Source organism: Nycticebus coucang, chromosome 21 (assembly GCF_027406575.1).
Source record: "Nycticebus coucang isolate mNycCou1 chromosome 21, mNycCou1.pri, whole genome shotgun sequence".
NCBI classification, from domain to species: domain Eukaryota; kingdom Metazoa; phylum Chordata; class Mammalia; order Primates; family Lorisidae; genus Nycticebus; species Nycticebus coucang.
The window spans coordinates 27,791,459-27,817,773 of NC_069800.1; the positions used below are offsets into that span (position 1 = coordinate 27,791,459).

The window sequence follows — 26,315 nt, forward strand, 5'->3', positions numbered from 1 at the left end:
GGACCGTTAAGTACTGGAGATCCACCATGTGGGGAATCCTGAGAGGGTGGACCCCAACACCGTTAAGTACTGGAGATCCACCACATGGGGAATCCTGAGAGGGTGGACCCTGACACCGTTAAGTACTGGAGATCCACTGCGTGGGGAATCCTGAGAGGGTGGACCCAGTCACCGTTAAGTGCTAGAGATCCACTGTGTGGGGAATCCTGACAGGGTGGACCCCGACACCATTAAGTACTGGAGATCCACCATGTGGGGAATCCTGACAGGGTGGACCCCGACACGGTTAAGTCCTGGAGATCCACCACATGGGGAATCCTGAGAGGGTGGACCCCGACACCGTTAAGTACTGGAGATCTACCACATGGGGAATCATGAGAGGGTGGACCCTGACACCGTTAAGTACTGGAGATCCACTGCGTGGGGAATCCTGCAGGGTGGACCCCAACACCGTTAAGTGCTGGAGATCCACCACGTGGGGAATCCTGAGTGGGTGGATCCTATCCCCATTAAGTCCTGGAGATAGACCACGTGAGGAATCCTGAGAGGGTGGACCTCGAGACCGTTAAGTACTGGAGATCCACTGCCTGGGGAATCCTGAAAGGGTGGACTCTGTTCCTGTTAAGTCCTGGGGATAGATCACGTGGGGAATCCTGAGTGGGTGGATCCTGTCCCCATTAAGTCCTGGAGATAGACCACGTGAGGAATCCTGAGAGGGTGGACTCCAACCCTGTTAAATCCTGGAGAGGGAGAGCGCACTGCTCAGGGGCAACCACACTGCACTCCCACCACAGCCCTGAGGGAGAGTGCACTGCTCAGGGGCAGTGACACTGCACTCCTACCACAGCCCCGAGGGAGAGCACACTGCTCAGGGGCAGCGACACTGCACTCCCACCACAGCCCCGAGGGAGAGCACACTGCTCAGGGGCAGTGACACTGCACTCCCACCACAGCCCCGAGGGAGAGCACAGTGCTCAGGGGCAGCCACACGGCACTCCCACCACAGCCCCGAGGGAGAGCACACTGCTCAGGGGCAGCCACACTGCACTCCCACCATAGCCCAAACACCACCGCTTGCCGTGCACAGTAGAAACTTAATCAGCTAATAGCTGCTCAGTATAAGTAAGTAAAAATCAACTTAAATCCTAAAGCCCACTTATTAGAGGATTAAAGAAATAATGCTTACATTTACAGATAATATCTAAATTAAATTATTAAAGTACCTATTTTGCTACCTATTTTGAGAAAGAAACACAGCTTTATTTCCACAAATTATTTTTACAAGTCAAATACAGTATTTCAAAAAGTAATTCAAACTAGAATCTCAGAAATATCTTTAAGGCAATTAACACACCAACACGTGTGAAGGGATCTCTGGTTTGGTGTCGTTTCAGGGAACGGATAACAGACAGGAGTGATTTACTTACCTTCTCACTGGGATTTTACCATTTGTGTTGGTCATAAAAGCCAGTTTCATCCAGCTAGAAAACAAGAGCAATAATTTTACTTCAATGTTTCTTAGGGAGAACAGCTTCAATTTAGTTATGAACTCTAAACAAAAGTTCATTAAAACATTTTTTCTGAGACCAAAAAAAAAAAAAAAACAATAAAATATTTATTCTGAAAACCATCATTGCTTCCCATCTGGCATTCTGGCTAAGATCAAGCCTATTTTGGAAATATGAGACAATTGTGTCCTATGAGACGAATTTAGGGTTATTTGACTTAGCAAATACAAATATAGGACTCTCAGTTAACCCTGAATTTCAGATTAACAACAAATAATTTTTTTTTTTTTTTTTGTAGAGACAGAGTCTCATTTTATTGCCCTCAGTAGAGTGCCATGGGGTCACATGACTCAAAGCAACTTCCAACTCCTGGGCTTATACAATTCTCTTGCCTCAGCCTCCTGAGCAGCTGGGACTACAGGTGTTTGCCACAACGCCTGGCTATTTTTTTTTGTTGCAGTTTGGCCAGGGCTGGGTTTGAATCCGCCACCCTCAGTATATGGGGCCAGTGCCCTACTCACTAAGCCACAGGCGCCGCCCAACAACAAATAATTTTTACAATAAATTTGTTCTAAATATTATTTGTTATTTATCTAAAACTTAAATTTAACTTAGAGTCTTCTATTTTACCTGGCACCTTAGATGAATTCAAAAACTGGGTGCTTATATTGAGCAAAACATTGTCAGGACTTATTTGTGACTGGGTTTGCTCCTGATTATTGCTCTTTATTGATACATTAAGGTGGTGGGACACACCAGTGCTCAGGAACACCAGCCAGCCTGGTGGTTAAGGACTATGGGGACTCATCACTCCCAGCTCCCAGGGCTGCAAATCACCACTCCTACGGCCACCTTCCTTAATTTCCAATGGTAAGAGTAATTCATCCATTCAAAGTGATGGCGAGCAATTTCCTGCTTTCCCCAGGCTTTCCAGACATACAGAGACATTGTCTGGACATTCATCTGTACTTTGGAGCTAAAACTGCTCTAAGCCAGTAAGTACCATTGCCACTGTTTTTTAGTCAATAATAGTCTAACAGTCTGTAGAACATGATACTTTGTAAAGTTTCTGTGTTAAATTTTCTAAAAGCACAAGTGAACACTCATATAGGGGGTATTTTTGGGATGAAGAGAGTGAAGGAAGCCCACTGCGCAGGGAAAAGAGCTACGCAAAGTTGTGGTCCCAGCTGGACCATCAGCTTGATCTTGTGTGATCTACATCAGACCTGGTAGCAAGAAGGGCACCTATTTTACCATTTCAGCCTGTCATTGGCTATGGGCATCCACCAGGACGATGAGGAGTATTATCTCCCAGGCATGGAGGTTCCCTTTCAGCAGAGGACACTTCTCTGGGAAATGGGCAGGTTTGGGCCCTTGGCCAGCCCATCAGGACAGCTGACGACTGGGTGAACCTCAGCTCCACAGAGGGATCTGGGCACGATGCTGTAATACCAGGTGAGGATATTTGGGTCACTTAGGTATAAGGAGGCATTCCAATAGCCTTTGATCCTTTGGGACTATCAGTGCCTGAAGCCATAGCATCAAAATATCCAGTGGGTCTCTCCTTACGAAAATATGCCACAGTGACTGCGGAGGAGAGGGAGAAGCAGCTGCCAAGGACCAGGAACAGGCAAACTAAATAATTCCTCCCACTAAGAGGACACAAAGGAAACTGAAGAGACAGCATAAGCACTAAAGTAATTATAGCATTGATTAAAGAATACCTGGAAACCAGGCGCCAGGCTCGGTGCTCTTCAATATCACCCTCACGCTGGTTTTGAGTCACAGGTGAGGACAATGAGACACAAGGCTAAGCTCTGCTGTGGCAAAGTTGAGATTACAGCCCAGAGCCCACACTCACGAGCACCTCCAGAGTGACCGGAGCTAAGAGAGGAAAGTGCCTAATGGGCTGACCTTGTAACCCTTTGCCAAATGAGGACAATGAATGACACTCCTGGAGTTAGCATGTGGTTTGGAGAGATGGCAGGCTGACCCCTACCCTTTCTCCAGGGGCTTTCCTGACACCTCACAGTGGTCTGCCAATGGCCCCGTGATGGCAGGTGACGCCTCAGACCTTCACAGGTCACTGCTTTTCAAATTGTCGAATTTTGGTTAAGATTTCTACTTGAGTAATCTTCATGTCACTTTAAAACACTGATTTTCAACCAGTGTGCCATGAGAGGATCTTAGGTGTGCCATGAAAGTTTTTAAACATAATCAATTAAGGCTCGGCGCCTGTGGCTCAAGCAGCTAAGGTGCCAGCCACATATCCCTGAGCTGGTGGGTTCGAATTCAGTCCGGGGCATGCCAAACAACAATGACGGCTGTAACCAAAAAAATTAGCCGGGCATTGTGGCGGGTGCCTGTTATGCCAGCTACTTGGGAGGCTGAGGCAAGAGAATTGCTTAAGCCCAGGAATTGGAGGTTTCTTTGAGCTAAGATGCCATGGCACTCTACTCAGGGTGACAGCTTAAGGCTCTGTCTCAAAAAAAAAAAAAAAGATAATATCAATTAAATTTTTTTTTAAAGTTCAAAATAGGCTCGGCACCTGTAGCTCAAGCAGCTTAGGTGCCAGCCACATACACCAGAGCTGGCGGGATCGAATCCAACCCGGGCCCACCAAACAACAATGACAACTGCAACCAAAAGATAGCCGGGCACTGTGGCAGGCGCCTGTAGTCCCAGCTACTTGGGAGGCTGAGGCAAGAGAATCACTTGAGCCTAAGAGTTGGAGGTTGCTGTGAACTGTGATGTCACAGCACTCTACCCAGGGCAACAACTTGAGGCTCTGTCTAAAAAAAAAAGAAGTTCAAAATAAAGTTAAGTATATTCTTTTTTCTTTTGTGGCTCTTCTTTTTGATAAACATAATTTAAATGTTCTGCAAAAGTTGAGGTAAAGGTTCAAGTGTGTTGTCAGATAAAAAGGTTGAAAAACACTACTTTAATAGGTTTACCTGGGTGGGATTAAAATCTACCACTATGATCACCCTCTGGATTTTTGATACAGTAAGCTGGATTTTTGATACAAAAAGCTTCCTTTTTGTATGGAAGAAATAAAGAAATCCAGAAGGCATCTTTGGATCCTTGATTGAATCCTTGATAAACTGAATCCCTGATTGGCTGAATTTTAGAAAGATATTTAGAAATACTACATTTGTGCCTCCCCTGGGCCTGGAGCCAGGTCTGCCTTTTCAGCCTGACCCTGGTGCTTGTGCAAGTACTTCTCTTGGTCACGCTCCCCATTTCTCAGTTTTAAGCAGTGGAGGGTTGACCTATCCTAGAGCCCAGTTATAGACCCCGGCTTGCAGAGCTATCCATCACAAGACTCAGTCTGGGACACCAAAGCCAGTGACCCCAACTCAGGGGACACAGGGTACTAAGGTTCCGGCATCTTGTGGCCATCAAGCACTCCTTTCACAGCGGTTTTGGGCTATGGGTTCATCAGGTGTGCCCTGCTAGGTGGTATGAAGAGTGCAGGTGTATGTGGGTCAGCACCTCCAAGGTCAGGGGGCATGGAGTGTTGGAAGCAGGAGTTGGCTTTCATCTCCTAACCTGACCATCTGCTTGGTAGCCGTAAAGAACAAAATGCAAGCAAAACTCACTGTTTCTTCAGGCACGTCATTGGACTGACGTTGTTGGCCCTGAAGTTGTGTATGATGGATCTCAGGCCTTCTACCCATGGCTGAAAGAGACAGGAAAAAATGTTCTGGGTGAGCAAATCACTGTGAGCCAAATATGGTTGTTTTTATTAGATAGACTGAATCCATTTTGTGTAATGAAAACATTTCTGTCATCCCCTTCCTGCCACACAGCCATCAACGTTTCACATGTTTATACTTCATTTTTTAATAGACAGCTTTCACATTCCTTCCATAAAGATGTGTGTGTCATTGATAGTGTTATCAAATATTGGGTGCCACAAAGGAATGCTGCCCGCTGATTTACTTGCTGGCTTTTCTTTTTGCAGCCTGTTTAAACATAAGACCCGTTGCAGTTGCTGGCTATCTTCACTTAATTCTAACCAATGTCATGTAATACTTTGTGACATATTTAACTATCACCACTTTATAGGATAAATACATACAGGTTCATCTAATTTACTGTGTGATTTTTTTTTCAATCTAAGAATTTGTGGTGTACCTTACCTGGCTGTGTTTTCCAGCAAAGCTTTAATAAATATAATGTTCTATGACTGACAGGGTACCCAGAGCAAACAGTGCTATGGCTCACTTAATGTATAAGGACCTGAGTTGCAATTCTTGGACCTCAGTTGCAATTCATACCATCACTCCGTGGATTTACAAGGAAAGGTGAAGAAAGACTGTGCACGCAGTAAAGGAATTTAGGTCTCTAAAAGGGCGTTTGCTAGGAAAGGCTAGCCCGTGAATTAAGACTAACTCTGTCCTTGGTTCCAGTAAACAGATGCCAATGAATTCCATAAAAGAATCGCACCTTTGGCAAAATACTTTATAGCAAATTGATACTGTTGTTATAATAGAACTGTGGCTCACCAATAAGCTGATTCCTTACCATCTTGGGTTTACAGCCCAACCATTTAGGTTTACGGCTCAGCGCTGAGCAATTGACAGTAATATAGATGTAAACTCTACCTGCACTGTCCACCAGGCTAGCCACTACCCATATATGGTTATTTAAATTTAATAAATATAAAATTCAGAGTTTCAGCTGAACTAGTCACATTTCAAGCACTCAAAAGCCAACACAGGGCGATGGCTACCACATGAGACAATGTGGATGCAGAACATTTTCTTCTTTTTGTTTGTTTGGACAGAGTCTCACTATTTCACCCTCAGTAGAGTGCTGTGATGTCATAGCTCAGAGCAACCTCAAACTCCTTGGCTTAAGCGATTCTCTTGCCTCAGCCTCCCAAGTAGCTGGGACTACAGGTGCCCACCACAATGCCCGGCTATTTTTGGTTGCAGTCGTCATTGTTGTTTAGCTGGCCTGGGCCAAGTTCAAACCCATCAGCTTTGGTGTATGTGGCTGGCACGCACAGACACTGTGCTGTAGGCTCTGAGCTGGATAAAGAACATTTTCATCCTCATAGGTATGACTTTAGGACATCACCGCATAGTACTGAGAGGTTTAAAATGGTCAAACGAATTAATCTCTGCAAGGACAGAGGTGAGACTGAGCTCTAACAGAGCACGTTTTTGTTTTGCTTTATTGTTGGTATTTAATAATTCTTTTAATTTTAATTATGGCGAAACAGACGTATCATAAAATGCATCATCTTAACCACTTAGCGGCACAAAGCGCGCTCTCCCAGTGGTGCACTCATCTATCTCCGAGAGCTTCTCATCTTGCAAACCTAAAGCTCTGGACCTGGTGAGCACTAGCTCCCCAGTCCCTCTTCCCAGTCCTTGGTAACCACCATCCTACGCTCCATCTCTGTGATTCTGACTACTCTAGCTCCTGGTATAAGGACAGTCACGCAGAACCAGTCCTTCTGTGATGCTCGCTTCCCTCAGCACAGTGTCCTCAAGGCTCTTCCATGTACTATGTGCCACACGAAACTTTATGCCTTTTAAAGGCTACATAATATTCCACTGAACATTCATTCATCTCTGATGGACCCTAGGGTTGCTTATATTCCTTGGCTATTGACAACACTAATGCACACTAATAACTCCAGTTCCTGCTTTCTATTATTATGGATGAACAACAAGAAGTAGAATTACCGGGTCATATTTTTAACTTTTAGAGAGACCATCATACTGTTTTCCACAGCAGCTGTAGACTTTTACAGTCCCACAAACAGCGCACGAGGGCTCATTTCTTCCTACACCCTAACACTTACTGCTTTCTGAGAGTTTTGAGATTTTTGATAGTAGCCATTATCATGTGTGTAAACATAAGTTTCTACTGCCTCAAGTCATACTTAACAGCTTTCCGAAGGAAGATAGGAACTACAGAGGTAAATTTTTCTTTTATCATGAGCAAAGGTCATTTTTTGATAACTATAAATAACATTGAAAGCCTCAGCAAACAGAATGGTGAAGTCAGGATTCTGAAGGGTGAGGAAGAAAGGAAACAGTAGCATTAAAGAAATGCTTCAATTACTTTTCATGGTCAGACCGCACTTCCTCTGTCAGGCTAAAAATATGGGCCATAACTCCTTGGGGAATATCAAATATGCTGTTATTGGCCTAACAAACCACAGGCCCACACAGAGTTTCCCAAAAAACAGACAGAAAAAGCACAAATAAACTAGTTGGCATTAACTGGGAAGCATTTTCCCAACCTGAAGGCTTGTTACATGTTCCAAAATACAAGACAAAAGTTCATGGTATCCCAGGGCAGAAAAGTGGACAATTTCTGAGACTGTTTACTGGCTTTGTCTGATCATTCTAATTTAGTTGTTTCTAGAAATAAATTATAGAGATAGCGAGCTTTGAAGAGGCTTAAACAACTTTCACCCATCTTTTGAAAATACCATAGTGATGAAGATTCTTGTTTATTTGGGGCGGAAAGTTCACTCAGAGTGACCTTTGAGGTTGTCACTCCAGTGACAGAACCCATGTTACAATTAGTACAAGATGCCACCAAGAATACTCAGAGGCCCGAAAGGGCACTAAGATGGGAGATGGCTGCTTCCTTCTCTTAGTAACGACAAAAGCGAGGTCAAGGGTCTTGCGCAGGGTCACAGAGCAGACGACACAGGGCAGACAGGCAGTAAAAGCTCTGTTATCATCCCCTTCACATCAGGGCTTCACCCAATGGCTTCCCCTCCCTGCCCCCTCCATGGTGTGGAAAGGTCCCTTCAGACTTTCTTCTATTGATTCAGGGAAAGTACACTTAGTGCACTCAGCATAGTAAGGCCAAAGGACTGTAGGAAAAACAAAAACAAAAACCTGCTTCTTTGTCTTGTTTTGTTGTTGTTTTTTAACATAAAATAGATGAAATGCCAGCAGGGGTCAGCAGAGTCTTAGTTTTGTTGGAATGTTATGCTAGGAGTGAACTAGAAGTCCATCAACTTCTTTAATTAATTCCAGATTAACAGAAGCAATAAACTGCAACTTAGATATTCTTCTGAACAGCTGAAAATAGGCTTATATGACCGTCATCTACCTAATGTGCCACGAGGCACATCTTGGAGCCTTTTGGAGCACATACTTCTGCGTGATGGTGATACACCCGTGAAATGATTCCAGACACACTGGCCGCCTTCCTTCTCATCCGCCATCCCCAGTGGACGCGTGCAGCCTGTCCAGCTCGTAGGATGGCACAGGTGCTGATGTCCCCACTGGCATGTTCCCCAGCATGTTGCTACTGTTCTACCATTTTTTTTCAGCTGTTAATATTTTCTCAACTTCTCCTGAATTAAAGTTTATTTGAACTCTTCTAAAGTGAGAAAAAGTGGGAAAAGATCCTTTAGGAAACTCTTGAGGGCTTGTGTTAAATCATTTGGGGACAGGAACTGCCTCTAATTCTCTCCTGGGAACTTTTGACTTCTCCTCTGGGACTCCTGAAACTCGTCCAGTTTCCAGGCAAATGTCTGGATCTTTCTCTTATCTATCACCTTTGACCCTAAAACACTAGAACTGGCATAGACAAAAATAATCCCTTTCTCTTGCAAAAAACATAGGGAGACAAAGTTATAACAAAACTTAAATTAAAAAAATACATGAACTTAACACTGAGCATATATCTCATGACTTTTCTCCTGTGTTCACAGGTTAGTTTTTTTCTGCTTAATTAGAAAGCAATATTTAAAAATCCTTTGTAATGAGAAAAACTTTACAACAAAAAGTAAACATTACTCCAATCTCATTAGACTCATTTTAAGAGACAGCCACCAACAAAGTTTTGCTTGTGGTCCTTCTAACTTTTCTCAATACACAAATAAGTTTGTCATCCTAAAATAACTAGTCCTGTTATTATTCAGGCAGCAGCCCTCCAGGCAGGGTTCTTGTCCTTTATCTCAGTTCTTATCTCTAGATGTTGTTCCAGAATTCTATTTCTAAGAAGCATGTTGTCAAAGTGAAAAAAACAGACACCTGCAGCTGTCTCCAAATTTACTGTGTAATTTTCTCCAAAGTAGCAACTTCCTTAATCTTTTCCGCTGTTTTCAAATGAAAAGGCTACAGGTGGAAGTGGTTGCAGGCATTTAACTAAGTCTGCTAAAAGGTAAACTTGAGACTTGCTGCTTAAAGTGTCCTCCAGGGACCAGCGATGTCAAATCACCTGAGGACTTGTTGAAATGCAAATGATCAGGCCTCACTTAGTGAATTAGTCTCTAAGGATGGGAAACAGAAATTCGTGTTCTAATAAGCTTTCTGGGTGATTGATTTGCTAACTCGCATTTAAGACGTGCTATTCTAAACCTGTGCTATTCTAAACCCGTGCTATTAGAAGAAGGTGGTTCCTAGACTAACAGTACAGACATCTCCTGGCAGCTTGTTAGAAAGGCAGAGTCTCAGATCTCATCCCAGACCCATTGAATGAGAATCTGCATTTTTAACAAGATCCTCAGATGATTCCTGTACACATTACAATTTAAGAAGCACAAGTCTAAAAAAACAGCCTCTCCCAACATAAAGGCCTCCTTCCATTGCCCACCTAGGAAGGTCTGGGTTGGATTCTGGTTTAGTCTATGAGGAACTTATAACAAAATACTATACACTGGGTAACTTAGAAACAAGAGAAATTTATTTCTGACAGTTCTATGGGCTGGGAAGTCCAAGATCAAGGCACTAACAGATTCAGTGTGTGGTGAGGGACTGCTTTCTGGTTCACAGATGGCTCTTCCAGCCGTGTCCTCACATGGTGGAAGGGTTGAGGTGGATATCTGGGCCTTTTTTATAAGAAAACCGATCCCATTGCTGAGGGCTCTGACCTCGCTGACCCAGTCAGCTCCCAAAGGCTCCACCTCCTAAAGCCATCACCTTGGGGATTAAGATTTCAACATACAAATGTATGCTCTAACCAAACATTCCAACCACAGCCCTTTCCTAAGGGAACTGATGTTTCCCAGCGTGACTTCAGATGGACGTCCAGTATTGCAGTGATGGCCCTGGAAAGAACCCTCCTGGTTCCTGGTTGGCTCTTTGTTTTTGTCATAACCCATCCCATCTGGGCTGAACAAATCTGACTTGCATGTTCTTAGGAAACTGAAGTTCATACTTCTCGCTTCTGGAAGCAAGAGGATGCAAGATGCTATGGACAGTTACTTCCTTCTTCCCTATGTCTGAGCTGTGAGAATAATCAATGAATGGGGCCATCTGAAATACTTAAAACATGGGAACTTCTTGGTACCTGAAACTCATAAATCTTGTTTTGTTTTAAAGTAAAGAAGGATAAGAAAAGGGTCATCTACTGGGAGGTGCCTGTGGCTCAAAGGGGTAGGGCGCTGGCCCCATACCAGAGATGGTGAGTTCAAACCTGGCCCCGACCAAAAACTGCAAAAAAGAAAAGGGTCATCTTTTCAGTGGGGCATTCTCAGGGTGCCTTACTGCTCTATCAGTTTTCATTTGCTCAAATAAAAGAAGTCAGAAATTCATATAATTTGAAATACAACTTTTGATGCCTTTACACAGTAGTTCTGGTGAGAGAATAGTGCAGGCATTCAAGCAGAGAAATAAGACCCACGTACTTAGAACTAACTATGAAGCTTTTTGAATAAAGATTTCCACAGGGTCTAGTCTTGCCTAAGACAAGATTATATATAAGGTACTTATAATGTAAAATCACAAAATTCCATAAATCTCCAAATAAATACTATAAAGTGAAGTAATTACACTTTCATCTTAAATTAGAAATTCAGTTTTACAAAGGCAGTTGAGCTTTAGACTGCCTCAAAATAGAGTCAGTGGCTCAGGTTCTAAAATAGAGACTGTAGATAAATCACCAACGTATTTTCTCTTACGAGTCTACAAAAGCGTGGCAAATAAAATCACTTCATTTCAATTTTAAGAAGGTATTAGTTGGCATTAAATTGACAGTATTTAACTTTAAGGGCAGGCTGAAGGAAAGAGATTTCTAGCAAGTCAATTGTTAAAAGAAACCTATGTAGATGGAACTTCAAGCCGACATTCATAGTTCCCAGTAACTGTTATACTTAGAATTACCCGGGGGTGCGTATAAGACATTTCAGAAGTCTGGCTCCCACCTCTAGAGATTCTAATTAACAACTAGGGTGTGTTGGGCCATCAATCTACTTTTTCAACACTGCAGATAATTCTAATGTGAACCTACAATTAAGGACTATTGTATCAGATGATGAGAACTAAATTTGGTTTAGGCAAGTGTTTTTCAATTTTAATGTGCGTTAGGATCACCTGGAAAGTTTGTTAAAGTAGAGTTGGATTCAGTAGGTCTAAGTATCTGCCCTGAGATCCTGCATTTCTCTTAAGCTTCCAAGAGATGTCAGGTAGGCATATAGGCTTGCCCAATTCTTGTGCCCTGGCCTCACCAAGGGTGGCAGGGCTTGTATGCTATTTCTGGGTAAATCATGTATCTTGAGTACCACTAAGAAGCCTGCCAAAGAAAATGCATTTCCGGTCTCCATTATTCCAGCAATTCTCAAGTGCGGGCCCCTGATTGGCACCTTGAACATCACACAGGAGCTCATCAGATGTATCAGTTCTCAGGCCCTCCCCAAACCTGCAGAATCAGCACGCCTGGGAGTCAGGCCTGGTAATCGCGTTTTAGCAAGCCCTCCAGGTGACTCTAATGTGGCGATCGCTGCAGTATGTTAGTACCAGAGTTTCTGGTGCTCACGAGAGATAAGGATAACGGAAGAGGATGTGTAGGTGGCCCTCAGGAGAGTAGATCTATATTGTTTTTAATCTACTCTATTGAGATATAATTTATATATGATTTGACCTTGAGGATTTTAAGTTTTTTAAACACTAACTATCCTTAGGGTGAGTACTAACAACTGGGGCACTTAAAATACTAAATCCATTTTCCCAGTTTTAGACTAAAATTCTCCCTCTCTCACACACACACCGTAGATGCTAGAATATTTTAAAGAAAGTTACTGGCATTATAAAAACAAAACAGGCAGCCATAGAGCAGTTGGCTAAAAGGATGGTCTGTAGCCACAGGTAATCCAGAAGCTGCTGATTCACAGGACCGGTCAGGCAGCAGGGAGCTGGCCCAGAGGAAGCTTGTTAGAAGCAACAGCTCCTCCTGCTTAAGACCATCCTGGTCTGGAGGGCCTGAGGTTCTTGAGAGAACACTCTACTAGGTGATAATGGTACAAAAATCAGAGGTCCACTTCCAAGAACTGGGATACATTGATCAGAACATGACTTGGGCCACCAAATGTCAAGTCATCAGACCCAAAGGACCAAGACTGATACCAGCACAGTAGAAATAGCAACCAGAAGTGCAAGGCCAGCATCCTGAAAGCCTGTGTCTCCCTGGCATTTGACCCCAAACTGGAGGCCTAGGAATTATAATACCCTGGGGTAAAGGTAGAAAGTGAAGAGGTTGATAACATAGGCACTATTTGACAAATAACATTAACATTTTATCCTTTGATTATACTTATCTAGGGCACTAAATCCATCCTAAAATTAAATAGGACCAGAACTACCATTTGTTTGTATATCAGAGATCAACTGCTAAGTCATGTTAAGAAATAAAACAATTTCTCTCTTTCAAGTCAACTGCTTTCTCCTGGCTCTGCCAAGAAGAGGCAAGTGCAGGTAACTAAATGTTCATCTCACAAGATATTGACGTCAGTGTCAGAAACTCACATGGTCAAGAGGACAAACCGTGACAGTGATGACGGTGAGAACAAGCCAGGCAGAGGAACCTGAGCTTCACTATAAGCTGTGAAGGAAGAGTGTAGGAAAACAGTGAAAAATTTCATGCATCATAAAAGAACAAAGCCACCATTCTAGACGAGTCCAGTTGATAAACTCAGGATAGAAGGTTAAATTAGTAAAACTTATCAATAAGAAATAGTAAAGAGACACCCAATAGTAATCTCAAAAGCCCTTGGGAAGTCAATAATAATTCTCATAAAGTTTTCATATTCCAAAAGAAATAATTGATGGGGGTGGGGGGGACAAAGAGAGAGAAAGCGCGCAACTGGGGCCTTTTGTTTTGAAGTAGACTGAATGTCTTCCAGATAACACAAATTGTGCACCTGCTGGTCTCTGGGCAGAGTGAAGTTGATCAACGTTAAAGAAACAATGTATTAAGTGCTGTCTGATTCTTAGATTACCTTCAGAGCACAGCCAATGAATATTTGGGCAGGAAATAAGCTGCCGTCTATGAATATAGATGGCTGTGCTTGAAAGATAGAATTGGACGGGCCTGGGTAATATTTATAGATTCTTAGTCAAAATTTGTTTAGTCACTCACAGACAGTAAAAACAGCCTGTTAGCCTGGTTGGTTATCTTTGCAACACTGGATGTTAGGTCAAAAAGAACCTCTAGACTTCTAAATACTGTAATCATGTGAAAGGAGAGGACACCTGTGTGGTTCTTGGTTGTCATTCAGAGGCAGAAGTGTCAAATTTCCATACCAAATGGGTTTGTTTGTTAGCATTCCTAAGACCTATTTTTTTGCATTGCCTAAGCCTGATTGTATTGATACCCTCTAACCGCGTCCTATTGGATCTATAGGATCTTGTCCCAAATAACCGAATCTAGAATCTACTTTTGAATATCTTCTACAATAACTATACGGTCACATACATGACAATCAGAAGGAGGAAAACATACACAAACGTGCAGTCGGGGCGTGTGAGCCCACGTGGTTGATGATATAAGCAATATGAACATGACATACTTTAGTACCTCCAAGTTCATGAAGCAGCCACATTTCTGTAAACCCAGCAATCATTCAAAAATAAAAGAAAATACTCAGCTTATTTTACGTAACACATAGTTAGCATCCATACAGAGAGCTCTAAAATAATTGGGGAATTTTAAAATTTTTTGAAAATCTAGAGCACGTTCTTATGCCAGTCAGAAGCTGTCAATTTTCTCAGAGTGTATTTTTTTTTTTGTCTCCACACTGTCAAATTTGCAACGTATGGCTGGTAAGGGATAAGTAAACAGCTGGTGAATTAAAAGGCATTCATAAAGTTCTTTCTTTGGCTCATGGCTTTTATTTACAATTCCCAAGGTCACATTTTTTCTGACATGTACCAGTTGACATGTTGGCAAATTAGGTCATGGCAAAGTAAATAGTATTGCAACTTGCATGTTACCTGCTCTGTCTCTGAGATAAATACAATCAATCAAGGAGCCTCTGGCTAACTCTTATCCAGGCAGCATTAATCTATTTAGTTCAGGCAAATCAAATCTATAGGTAATCCTGTAAACTAAATAGGACTTTTAATATAAGAGCTACTAAAAGCAATCAAAATGGGCCTGTGTTTCATCATCTAACTCTCTAGGAAAAGAAACTCCCCCCGCCACACACACAGCAAAAACCAGGGCAGGAGGAAAACAGAGAAAATATGTAATATGGTAAAACATAAAAACAAGTGACTCAGTGCCTGGATTCCAACATTGTTCTGATACTTCTGGAAAAACATCAGGCTGAATAATGCCTTCATTACATCACTTACTGACTTTTTCTAGTACAACAGTTCTGAAAGATTTTCATTGCTGTTCCTTCCACAGGAAAAAAAAAAATAGGTGTGGGAAATAGTCCAGATTCATATAAAAATAATAATACTTCTGAGAGCACTTCTAATAAAGAAACTGTCTAAAGGCTTTCTCACACTCATTTGATCAGGGAACCCCTTTTATGTGTGGATTTTTTTAAAAAAATCTGTTTTTCTGACCCCACCATGGGAAGTATTGCTCTGTGAGTGCATTTTCTGTATACGTTTACCTAAAAAGCACATTAAAATCAGATAGAGTTTCAGATGGAAGAAGCTGTTCAGCCTCAATCTTTATACAGGTGAGAAAAATTAGGCAATTGTGACTTGCAGCACAGGGCAATGATAGAATTCAGGATCTAAAGTGGGTTTAAAGCATCACTTATTGGGCTGTGTGACCTTGGGTAAGTTACTCAACCTCTCTGGGCCGATGTCTTCCTCTGTAAAATGAGGATAATCATAATACCTATCCCATAGAGTTCTTGTGAGAATTAACTAAGATAATATATACGAAGCGCTTTGAACTGTGTCTGTTACAAAATATAATTGAAAAAAATCCCCTCTGCTTCTATTATCTTTATTGTTAGGAGTCAGCAAAATTTTTTCTGTAAAGAGCCAGATAATAAATATTTTAGGCTTTAGGGGCCACATATGGTTCTCTGCTGTACAGTTTGAGTATCTGTGTGTGTGTTCTTTTAAACAACCTTTCAAATATATAAAGGCCACTCTTTACTGGTCATACAAAATCAGGCTGAGGCCTGTGTTCAGCCCATGGGCTACACGTTCCAACCCCCAATTATGGTTATTAAATTACTTGTTCCAGATCATTGAGCTTGGAGCCAATGGTGTCTCATCCAAGGCCAGGTGTGCTGCCCACCTCCCCACGCGATCCATTTTTGTAATTATACCCCACAGATGAGAAAACACACAAATACGTATGGGCCATGTCATGCATACATTATGTTCCCAGAGGCAATTTTTGCCAGTAGTGAAAACTGGAGTTATGTGGAAAAATGGAAAAGCAATTTAAAGCCTGTGACATTTTTCTCTCCCAGGGGCCAAGAGGTGAAATCCAAACTTCATATTACGCTTCTGGTGCAACTAGAGTAATTCATTTTGCACTCCCTTAGTGGAGTCATTTGATAGGGCTTGCAACTGGGACAAAATGAGCTGCCCTGGGCTGGGCCTACAGTCTCTTCTATAAGACCTGTCAGGTTCATGAAAAGCAGGTGAAAGAGGCCCCTGCAATGAAAACCATGTGCCCTATGGAGAGCATAGCATTCCACACACAAGTGCCCAGAAGGTTTCTAGAGAAGCAAGAGCTGAGAACACCAACAAAATTCATCTTGCAAACCCTGGGGAGTTACACAAATACACTGAAGCCCACAAAAAAGTTTTAATGACCAGGGAAATGCATTCAATAAAAAAAATTGAATGATAAAAGGCAGTATATGAAACTCTATACACAGCCTGAGTCCAGTTGCATATAAATAAGAAAATCGTGTGTGCATTAATAGGGCACGTCAGAGTCAGAGTGCTTCCAGGGTTGTGGATAAAGGAAATGGGGAAGAACAGCTTAGTGGGCCCAGGTTTCCTTTTTGGGGGGAGGATGAAAATGTTCTGAAACTAGATAGAGGAAGTAGTTGCCCAACACTGTGGCTATAGTTAAATAGCACTGGATCCCAACTGTCCACTTTAAAAGGGTTAATTTTATGTTATGTAAATTTGCCTGCGTTTTTAATAATAGCCACAGAAGGGGGACTGCACTCTCTGGGATTTTTATTTTATTTTTACTCTCCTGTACTTTCTACGTAGACGACAGTGCAAAAACACATTCTACGATGAACAATAATGCTACTTTTGCATCAGAAAACACTAGCCAACCATTTAAAAATGCACTGTCCATGCAAATATTTGAAATGACTTTGCCAATGGGGTCAGAATAGTCAAAGACAGGTATTAAGCTCAGGATTGAGGCTTCTTCCCCTCTTTGCTCCTCCAAGAAAACGACCTCAATGATACAGGTGACAAAACTCCCTGAAAACAACAGCACAACCTTCTCTAGCCCCATTTCCCTGTTCCTCTGAACTTGCATTTTTTTCTTTTTTTTTTAAGAGACAGAGTCTCACTTTATCGCCCTCAGTAGAGTGCCATGGTGCCACAGCTCACAGCAACCTCAAACTCCTCGGCTTAGGCAATTCTCTTGCCTCAGCCTCCCGAGTAGCTGGGACTACAGGATATTTTTGTTGTCCACAATGCCCAGCTATTTTTGTTGTTGTTTTTGCAGTTTGGCCAGGGCCGGGTTCGAACCCACCACCCTCGGTATATGGGGCCAGTGCCCTACCCACTGAGCCACAGGTGCTGCCCTGAACATGCATTTTTGATGAGGCACTTTAAGTAAGTCTAGTGCTAAGAAAAATGACAGTTAAAAATCCACATTTGACTCTTTAAGGAAGTAGGGGGCTTCAAAAGATAGTCACTTACAGAATGTCAACTGGATGAGATGTACACCACAGGGACAGCCCTGCGGACAAGCCCCTGAGGGTCTTAAGTAGTATAAGATCTCCTTCCCATCCTACGGGCCACAGCAGGTCCTGTGACAGATCCCTCAGAGAATATGTTTTAAACAAAGTCATTTCCCCTTTCTCTTTCTGACCCACAGTAATCAGGCCCTCGATTTCCAGTTAACTGTATCATCACGTTCCCTGTTAATCAGACTCAAAATCTGGTTTCCACCTTAGCTGCTTCTCTAACTTTACCCATGAACAAATCCTCTGGTTCTCACATTCAAGTGCTTCTCAGGTCCTTCCTCCTTGTGTAACCAGTTAAAGCCAAGAACAACTGATTTTCTAGTAGCGCATCTCAGGACCCCTCTCTGGGACTTTGTGCATAGGACGCATGTTGTTAAAAGGGATCTTGTTCAAGTGCAGATTCTGACTCAGCCTAAGTTCCTGCATTTCTAACAAGCTCCCCAGTGATCCCCCCCACTGGTCCACGACCGATGGTCCATTACTGGATAGTCCATTACCGTACTTTGAGTGACAGGGCTCTCACCCCCGTATTAATCTCATGCCAGTGATAACCACCACATTTCAATATTCTTACAATGTAAATCTCATGTGGGACCCCACTTCCAACATTATCATGACCTTTCAATACCTCCCTAGACTCTTTAGAATATGTCTCCGAAGTATTTCAGCTTGGCATTCAAAGGAGGAGTTCATGGTCTTAACCACACCTTCCTATTTCCCAATAAAAAATGTTCACTCTGGTCTTACGGACCAAACATTGTGGGTCCATTTCTCTGCTTCTGTATCTTTGCTCATGTCCTAACTCACATCTGTACAGCCTCTAGTGGACTGTCCACCGCCATGAACATCACTGTAATGTGACCAGCAGGCCTTCCTTCCTCTAGGTCAGTGATTTCAACCGGTGTGCCATGAGAGGATCGTAAGTGTGCTGTGAAAATTTTTAAAGATTGTTAATGAAATTATTTTTGAAAGAAGTTCAAAGCATAGTAAGTACATTCTTTGTTTCACTTTTTTTTTTTTTGATCAACATTAAGTGTGCTGCGGAAGTTTAACTATAGTTTCAAGTGAGCCAAGAGATAAAAAAAGGTTGAAAAACACTGCTCTAGGTACAATGCCTGCTTATTTATGGAACTACCTCCATCCTAGTAGTCTAACTCCTGCCTGACCTTAGGGCAAGCGATGTTGTCCTAGTTAAACTAACCTAGGAACTTCCACGTGTGTACAAGTAACCAAGACCCTGCTGACTACTAACCCAGCTAAACTATAAACCTGAATCTTCCGTCCACCATCCGAACCCCAGTATATTGACTGATTGAGATTTCTTCACTGTGTGGCCTCACAGGTTTTTGAGCCTCAAGTGTGAGATATGGGACGAAGGGATGTCTATGTGATCATTATTTCTTTTTCATGTTTCTAAGCCTGAAAACTGGCATTTTATTTTTTATTTTTTTTCTTTAAATTCTTCTGAGTTCACTGGAAACAAATTAACAAGGGGCATTAAGTTTTTTGGAGAGCAGAGCTGCGAATTCGAGCAAACAGGAAGGAAAGCACGTGCCCACCTTGAAAACACCCCATCCCACCTGGGGGTTTTCCTCCTGCCTAATAAAGATCGAGGTTTACTGTTGTTTTTATTTTTTGGCTGCTGGGACACCTCACTTTGCAAAGAGAGTTCTTAAGTCTTATAAGAAAAGGTAACTTCAAGGAATGTGTGATACAAATCCCTTCTTATTCTTTTCTTTCTTTCTTTTTTTTTTTTTGAGACACTGTCACCTGGGTAGAGTGCCGTGATGTCATCACAGCAACCTCAAACTCTTGGACTCAAGTGATCCTCTTGCCTCAGCCTCCTGAGTAGCTAGAACTACAGGTGTCCACCACCATGCTCTGCTAATTTTTCTATTTTTAGTAAAGACGGAGGTCTTGCTCTTGCTCAGGCTGGTCTCGAACTCCTGAACTCAAGCAATTCACCCACCTTGTCCTCCCTTCTTTTACAAATGAGGATAAAAAGACTAATAGAGTTGAAATGATTTGCCCAACTTTAGCATTCATCACAAAATAATTCTTGAGTAGCTGAACGAAGAAATAAAGGGAAAAAAACAGGCCACTTCATTTAAAATGCCAGTCAGGTGACACACTCAGTGAACATTACCATTCACCTTAGTACAAGTGCATTCATGCTTCACACTGCCTGACGTCTACAGCTAAGCTTCCACACGATCCACAGACGTGTTCATCATTTGGCACAGGGTTTAAAACAATGAATATGTGTCAACATTTTAACATTAGAAGATTCATATAAAAAAATCCAGACGTTTGGAATTTCATGGGAAAAAAAAAATCAACAACACTCTAGCAAACTCAGGCCCAGATTGTGGTAGTTGGAAAATGGGTGAGAGTGAGGGGATGCCGCTCCCATTAACAGGGCGTGCGTCCCCCACATTGCCGATGTCCATGCTGACCCTATTTTTCTTTGGCTGGTGCTTTTTCCTTATTCACGTCATCTTCCTGGCTCCTAAAAGTATCTGAGTTCACAACGTCGGGTCTAAAGAAGACTGAGGTTTTTGGTGATGTGCGAATAAAGAAATGTTTAGAGTTCAGAGAGCCATGAATGAGACACTGAAGTGGTGGATTTTAGGACAGATGGTTTTGCAGCGGGCAAATGAGAACCAACAAGGCAAAGAAGCAGCCAGAGTGGGAACACGTGGGCCCAAGGTTTCACCCTCCAGTGAACACCCACAGATTCACTGATGAACATGGCTGTTCTAAATCCAGCCCAGCAATAAAATCAATAAACAAGATTATCTTTATTTGGCAAGAAGAAAACTCCTAGGTGGGATGGGGTATTTTAAAGTTAGACACGTATACCCACTTATTTGCTTGGATTCACAGCTCTGCCCTCCAGAAAGCTTCTTAATGCCCCTCATTAATTTGTTTCTAAAGAATTCAGAAGAATTTAAAGAAAAAAGCAAGAAAATGACAATTTTCAGTCTTGGAAACCTGAAAAAAAAAATAACAATCAGACATCCATGCATCAAACACTCGAGCCTCAAAAAAAAAAAAAAAAACTGTAAGGCAATATAGTGAGTAAACTTTCATCAGTTAGTATTCTGGGGTCCAGATGATGAACAGGAGCTTCAGATTCCCTATTCAGCTGCATTAGGAGTCAACAGACATCAGCTCGGGTGAGCCTGGGTAGCAGACCACCAAATTAATGAAACTTCTTCAAGGTCTCTGCAAGCAAAGCAAGATCTAAATGCTAGGTATGGAGCTTTACTGCACGGCAGTGGTTCCCAAACTTCACTGTGCATCAGAAGCAGACGGAGGGCTGAGTAAAACCTGCGGTTTCTGATTTAGTGGTCTGGGGCAGGTCCTGGGAATCTGCATCTATAGTAATTTCTGAGGTATTGCTGGAGCTGCTGCTGCTCTGGGGACTTCACTTTGAGAACCACCAGCCATGCAATACAATTACAATTGCATTTCAAGAAATGTAATAGCATTTCTTATTTTTTTTGAGACAGAGTCTCACTTTGTCAACCCCCCATCCTCCTCCTCTTCTTGCCCCTCCCCCCCCCAGGAGTGCTGTGGTGTCACAGCTCGCAGCAACCTCAGACTCTTGGGCTCAAGTGATTCTCTTGCCTCAGCCTCCCAAGTAGCTGGGATTACAGGCACCTGCCACAATGCCCAGCTGTTGTAGAGACGGGGTCTCACTCTAACTCAGACTGGTCTTAAAGTCATGAGCTCAGGCAATCCGTCCACTCAGCCTCACAGATGCTGGGATTACAGGCGTGAGCCACTATGGCTGGCCTTGTAATAGCATTTCAAAGAAGCCCCCATGCTGAATGGCCCTGAGCTTGAATAAGCACTTGAGGATCTAGCAGCAGGGCTAGACATCTCTGAGGATGTCAGCCAAGCCAGGAGGCAGGACTGACTAAATAGAAAACTTAACCTTTTTTTTAAACTTTTTTAAGCAAAACAAGGAACTCCTGCAGTAAGCCTCTGCTCCACAGAATTCAAGTTCAGCAAAGCAATTTTGACATTCAACCTGATTTGTGAAAATAATATTTTATTACTGCAACAAATTACCCAACTTTCTTTTTGTATACAGAAAGAACATACGATAGTTTTGTAATTTAATTTCTATAGTAGTTATTCATGTGCTTATTTAATGACTTGGTTACAAGGCATAATTTATGGAGTTCACTAAATATTTACAACCTATATAAAGTATAATGAGCAGTCTGGAAATCATCTAAACTCAATCCTAATCTTTGCATTTTGAACCTCTCGTAATAACAGCTTATTTTTTGTAATCAAAGGAAAATTCAACTTGGTATAAAATAACAGATTTATTTCTGGAGATTTTAAATGAGGGTTGCATTTTCAGTCTTATGCAGAGTAACTGATTTCAGTGTGCTGTGCAGCACCAGCTGTAACTTAATGAAAGACATTTCAACTCTGCAACAGTCAAGATACTGAAATGCCTCTGAGGGAGTTGTATTCTGGGAGGAAAAAAAATGCATGAGAGGAACCAGAGTTTCTTTTCTAACAAAATAAATTCACTATTATGCTCAGTATTAAGTGATTTGTATAGTTTATAGTAAAACAGTGGGGAAGAAGAGGAGAATGATTCAGAGGGAAAAAGTGCTTTATTGCAGTTTAGAAAAAAAAGGGGGGACGGACACCTTTGTCATGTGGCTGCTTTTATTCTTAAGTGTTTTAAGCTACATGACATATAAGAGTCACTATTACCCCAGCACTCTGAATTTGGAGTGAAATGGCAGCAATTTGGCAGCAATTCTTTGTAACAGAGGGTTTTTCAGGAGAGGAAGTGAAAGCTACATTTTCTAACTGGAATGACCGGAGGGACTTAGGTAAGCAGGATGTAATGGTCCACACTGGAAAGAGGCCGAGACGCCAGGGTCCAGAAACCTCCACTCCTCCTCCCGGGTTCTTCACCGTGCAGCCCTGTTACATCCTGACACTACAAATACCACCGCGGGATCCCAGATTGTTTTGCTCCCTTTAGACTATCACTATTGCACATTTTCCCAGTCTTCTTGCCAAAAGATCATTTCCCTAGATGTTCTTATAACACCGAGGTGTACAAGTGAGTTCCAGACCAGCCTGAGCAAGACTGAGACCCCTTCTCTACTAAAGACAGAAAAATTAGGCTGGCATCATGGAGGGCACCCGTAGTCCCAGCTACTCCAGAGGCCGAGGCAAGAGGACCGCTTGAGCCCAAGAGCTTGAGGCTGCTGTGAGCTGTGACAACATAGCACACTACCCAGGGTGAGAGAGTGAGACTCTGTCTCAAAAAAAAAAAAAAGTTATGGCGGCACCTGTGGCTCAGAGGAGTAGGCGCCGGCCCCATATACCAGAGGTGGCGGGTTCAAACCCAGCCCCATTCAAAAAAAAAAGTTATGTATATTTATCACCTGGGATAAAATGTGTTGATTTAGTCAACATAAGCACTTCAATAAAACAGATTTATTGAGCGCACTTACTGAATAATGGGCACTGCGCTAGATGAGGGGGTACGGCAGTGAAGAGAGCCCTGCCTCCCTGTGGATCAAAGAGAATGAATGAATAAATGAATATATAGTATGTAAATAGTGGTAGGTGCTAAGAATAAAAGCAAGCAGGATAAGGAGTGAGGACATGCTGGAGGGGGCGAGGAGGGGATGTCATGGTAAGGTGACATTCCAGAGGAGACGTAGATACCACCTTGCCCCTGCCAGAAGGGACTTTATAAAAATGTCAAAAAAACCAAGTAGATGTTGGTGTGGGTGCAGGGAGAAAGGAACGGTTATACACAGTTGTTGGGACTGCAAATTAATACAGCCCCCTGGAAAACAGCATGAAGAGTGCTCAGAGAAATCACTGTAGACTTACCATTCCACCAATAATCCCAGTACTAGATATCTACCCCGATGAAAAAAAAATGGTTTTATCAAAAAGACACTGGCACTAGAATAATAGCACAATTCACAATTGCAACAATGTAGAATCAACCTAAGTGCCCACCAATTCATGTGTGGATAAAGAAAATGTGGTGTGTGTGTGTGTGTGTGTGTGTGTGTGTACCATCAAAAAGAATGAAATGATGTCTTTTGCAGCAAATTGTATGGAATTGGAGACCATGATGCTAAGTGAAGCACCATAGCAGGTATGAAAACGCAAACCCCACATATGCTCTATAGAGCTGATCGATGGGCACACAGGGGCACAAAGAGATGTGAGGTCATAGGAAATTAAAAAGTGGGGAGGGCAGAGGAAGGGTGGGGCCAAAACCTACCTATGGGGTACAATGAACACTATTAGGGTTACTGGGGACACTAAAAGCCCCGATTAAGCATTATAAAAGGTACTATTTAACAAAAACATTTGTGCCCACTTTATATTTTAAAGTAAAAAAAAAAGAAATGCCACATAGTAGAGGGGAAAGGTATTTTAGAATTGAGCTCAAATCTTCTAACTAGGCAGAGTAGCAAGGCAAGCTTATTTACTCTTCAAGTAAAGCGGAAGTTAAAAGAAAATACAAGCTATATGCTGAGATGCAAAGAAGTCTCTTATAACACTGTTTTCTTTTACTAAAAAAAGCACAATTGGGTTTTCAGAGTCACATGCACTAGAAAATATCTTGCATTTATCTGAAACTTCAACTCTGAGAAACTCAAAGATTTCAAATGAAATTTTATTGACTTTTAAAATAACCACTTGAAATAAGAAGAAAAAAATATCAGAGACCTTCTTTGAGAAGTAGAGGAAGAGGGGAGGTGGCTTGCTCAAAGTCAGGGAAGGTTCCTCCAGGTGAAACCTGGTCCTGCGGAGGTGTAAACGACAGTCAGACAAAAGTTGGCCCCAGTGCCTGGATTAAAAATGTTCAGTTGAGTGAATTCTTCAGAATGATCAGATCATCATTGTACCCAGGAATCAAGAATAGACTCAAGAATCTGATAAGATAAATACTCACTTATCCTTGGTCAAACCAGACTTATCAGACATCCAGAAAACAAGCAAAACACTGACCTCTCGGGGAATGCTGAACTCTCGCGGTAGGAAGCTACTTCACAATGTTTTGTACACTTTGGCTCTCACATTGCATGCCTGCTGAGTCACTTATGTTTCTTTCCATGTCACTCATAAGAAAATTTACATAAACTAATGAAATATTGTTGTGGTAAGAAAGAGCAGTATTTTTTCTCTAACTGAATATTCAGGGAAGATTTCATTAAAGGCAAATGTCTAAAAAAAGTTTTTTCTCAAATTCTGTGTGGACAAGATAACAGACGGGTTAGGGGAAGAGAAGTCATATAAATGTAAGATTTTAATTCATAGTGGCATTCCGTTCCATATGTGTGCTTTAAATTTCAGCTTCTCTTTAAAGAAAACAAACTGGGTATCTCCCCATCAGGAGTGAGGCATAGGCAAAAAATACATAACCCCCGAACCAACAGCCCCACACCTCAAGGCTTCAGTGCTAACCACAAAGATTGGCCAACAATTGAACAACACTGACTGTATATTTCAAGTTAAAGTGTTTAAGGTATGTATATATTAATTTTAAAAATGATTACTTGCTCTGATGTTTGTGATAAACTGACCATAATACAGTCTCATTACATGGGCTAAGAGATCTGTTAGTGTATTCCGGGGGCCCCTGACTGTGACCTCCTAAGCTGTACTCACCTTTGAGTGGTACCACTGACGGAATCACAAACACCATTTCAGGTATACTGGCAGGTCTCTGTATTTCTTTTTTTTTTTTTTTTTTTTGTAGAGACAGAGTTTCACTTTATGGCCCTCGGTAGAGTGCCGTGGCCTCACACAGCTCACAGCAACCTCCAACTCCTGGGCTTAAGCGATTCTCTTGCCTCAGCCTCCTGAGTAGCTGGGACTACAGGCGCCCGCCACAACGCCTGGCTATTTTTTGGTTGCAGTTTGGCCAGGGCTGGGTTTGAACCCGCCACCCTCAGGTATATGGGGCCGGCGCCTTACCGACTGAGCCACAGGCGCCACCCTAGGTCTCTATATTTCTTACTGACCCAATTTAATTTATGAATTCTGCCATTATTTTGACCTGAAGTAATTACATCTGTGTGTATTTTATATACATCCTCTCACTTTGATATTTTGTGTGTTGTTAGGGACAATAGGAGACAAAATACAGAGTTATAAGTGATGGGAAAACACTGTCAATGCTGGAGATGCTAAATACTAAGATCTGGATTAATATAATTACTTTAAATTTGCAATCAGGAAGTGGACAAGATTATCCACATATATGTATTTATTCAATACCTTCTCCAAGTGTCAGCCAACCAAAAAGACGTGTTCTAATAATTATGGACTGCCCAGTAGGGACAATGAGGTTTATATTAATATATTATATTATTAATGTAATATAAAATTCTAAGTAACAGTTGCCAGAAACCGAAACACTTAGTTTCTTTTTTTTCTTTTTTGAGACAGAGTCTCACTATGTCACCCTGGGGAGAGTGCCGTCCCAGCTCACAGCAACCTCAAACTCTTGGGCTTAAGTGATTCACTTGCCTTAGCCTCTCAAGTAGCTGGGACTACAGGTGCCCACCACAACGCCTGGCTATTTTTTGGTTCTAGTGGTCATTGTGGTTTGGCGGGCCCGGGTTGGTTTCGAACCCGCCAGCTCTGGTGTATGTGGCTGG

General features: G+C 42.2%; 1 protein-coding gene across 6 annotated transcripts in view; it reads right to left on the reverse strand.

Annotated features, from left to right (window-relative positions):
- Positions 1–26,315, reverse strand: part of PLCB4 (phospholipase C beta 4) — a 454,629-nt gene that overhangs the window by 105,040 nt on the left and 323,274 nt on the right. For all 6 annotated transcript variants that reach the window (XM_053574237.1, XM_053574236.1, XM_053574241.1 and 3 more), the window contains 2 exons: positions 5,111–5,190; positions 1,428–1,481 (listed from right to left, as the gene is read on the reverse strand). In XM_053574237.1, the coding sequence (XP_053430212.1) occupies positions 1,428–1,481; positions 5,111–5,190 (134 nt within the window). The remainder of the gene's footprint in view (positions 1–1,427; positions 1,482–5,110; positions 5,191–26,315) is intronic.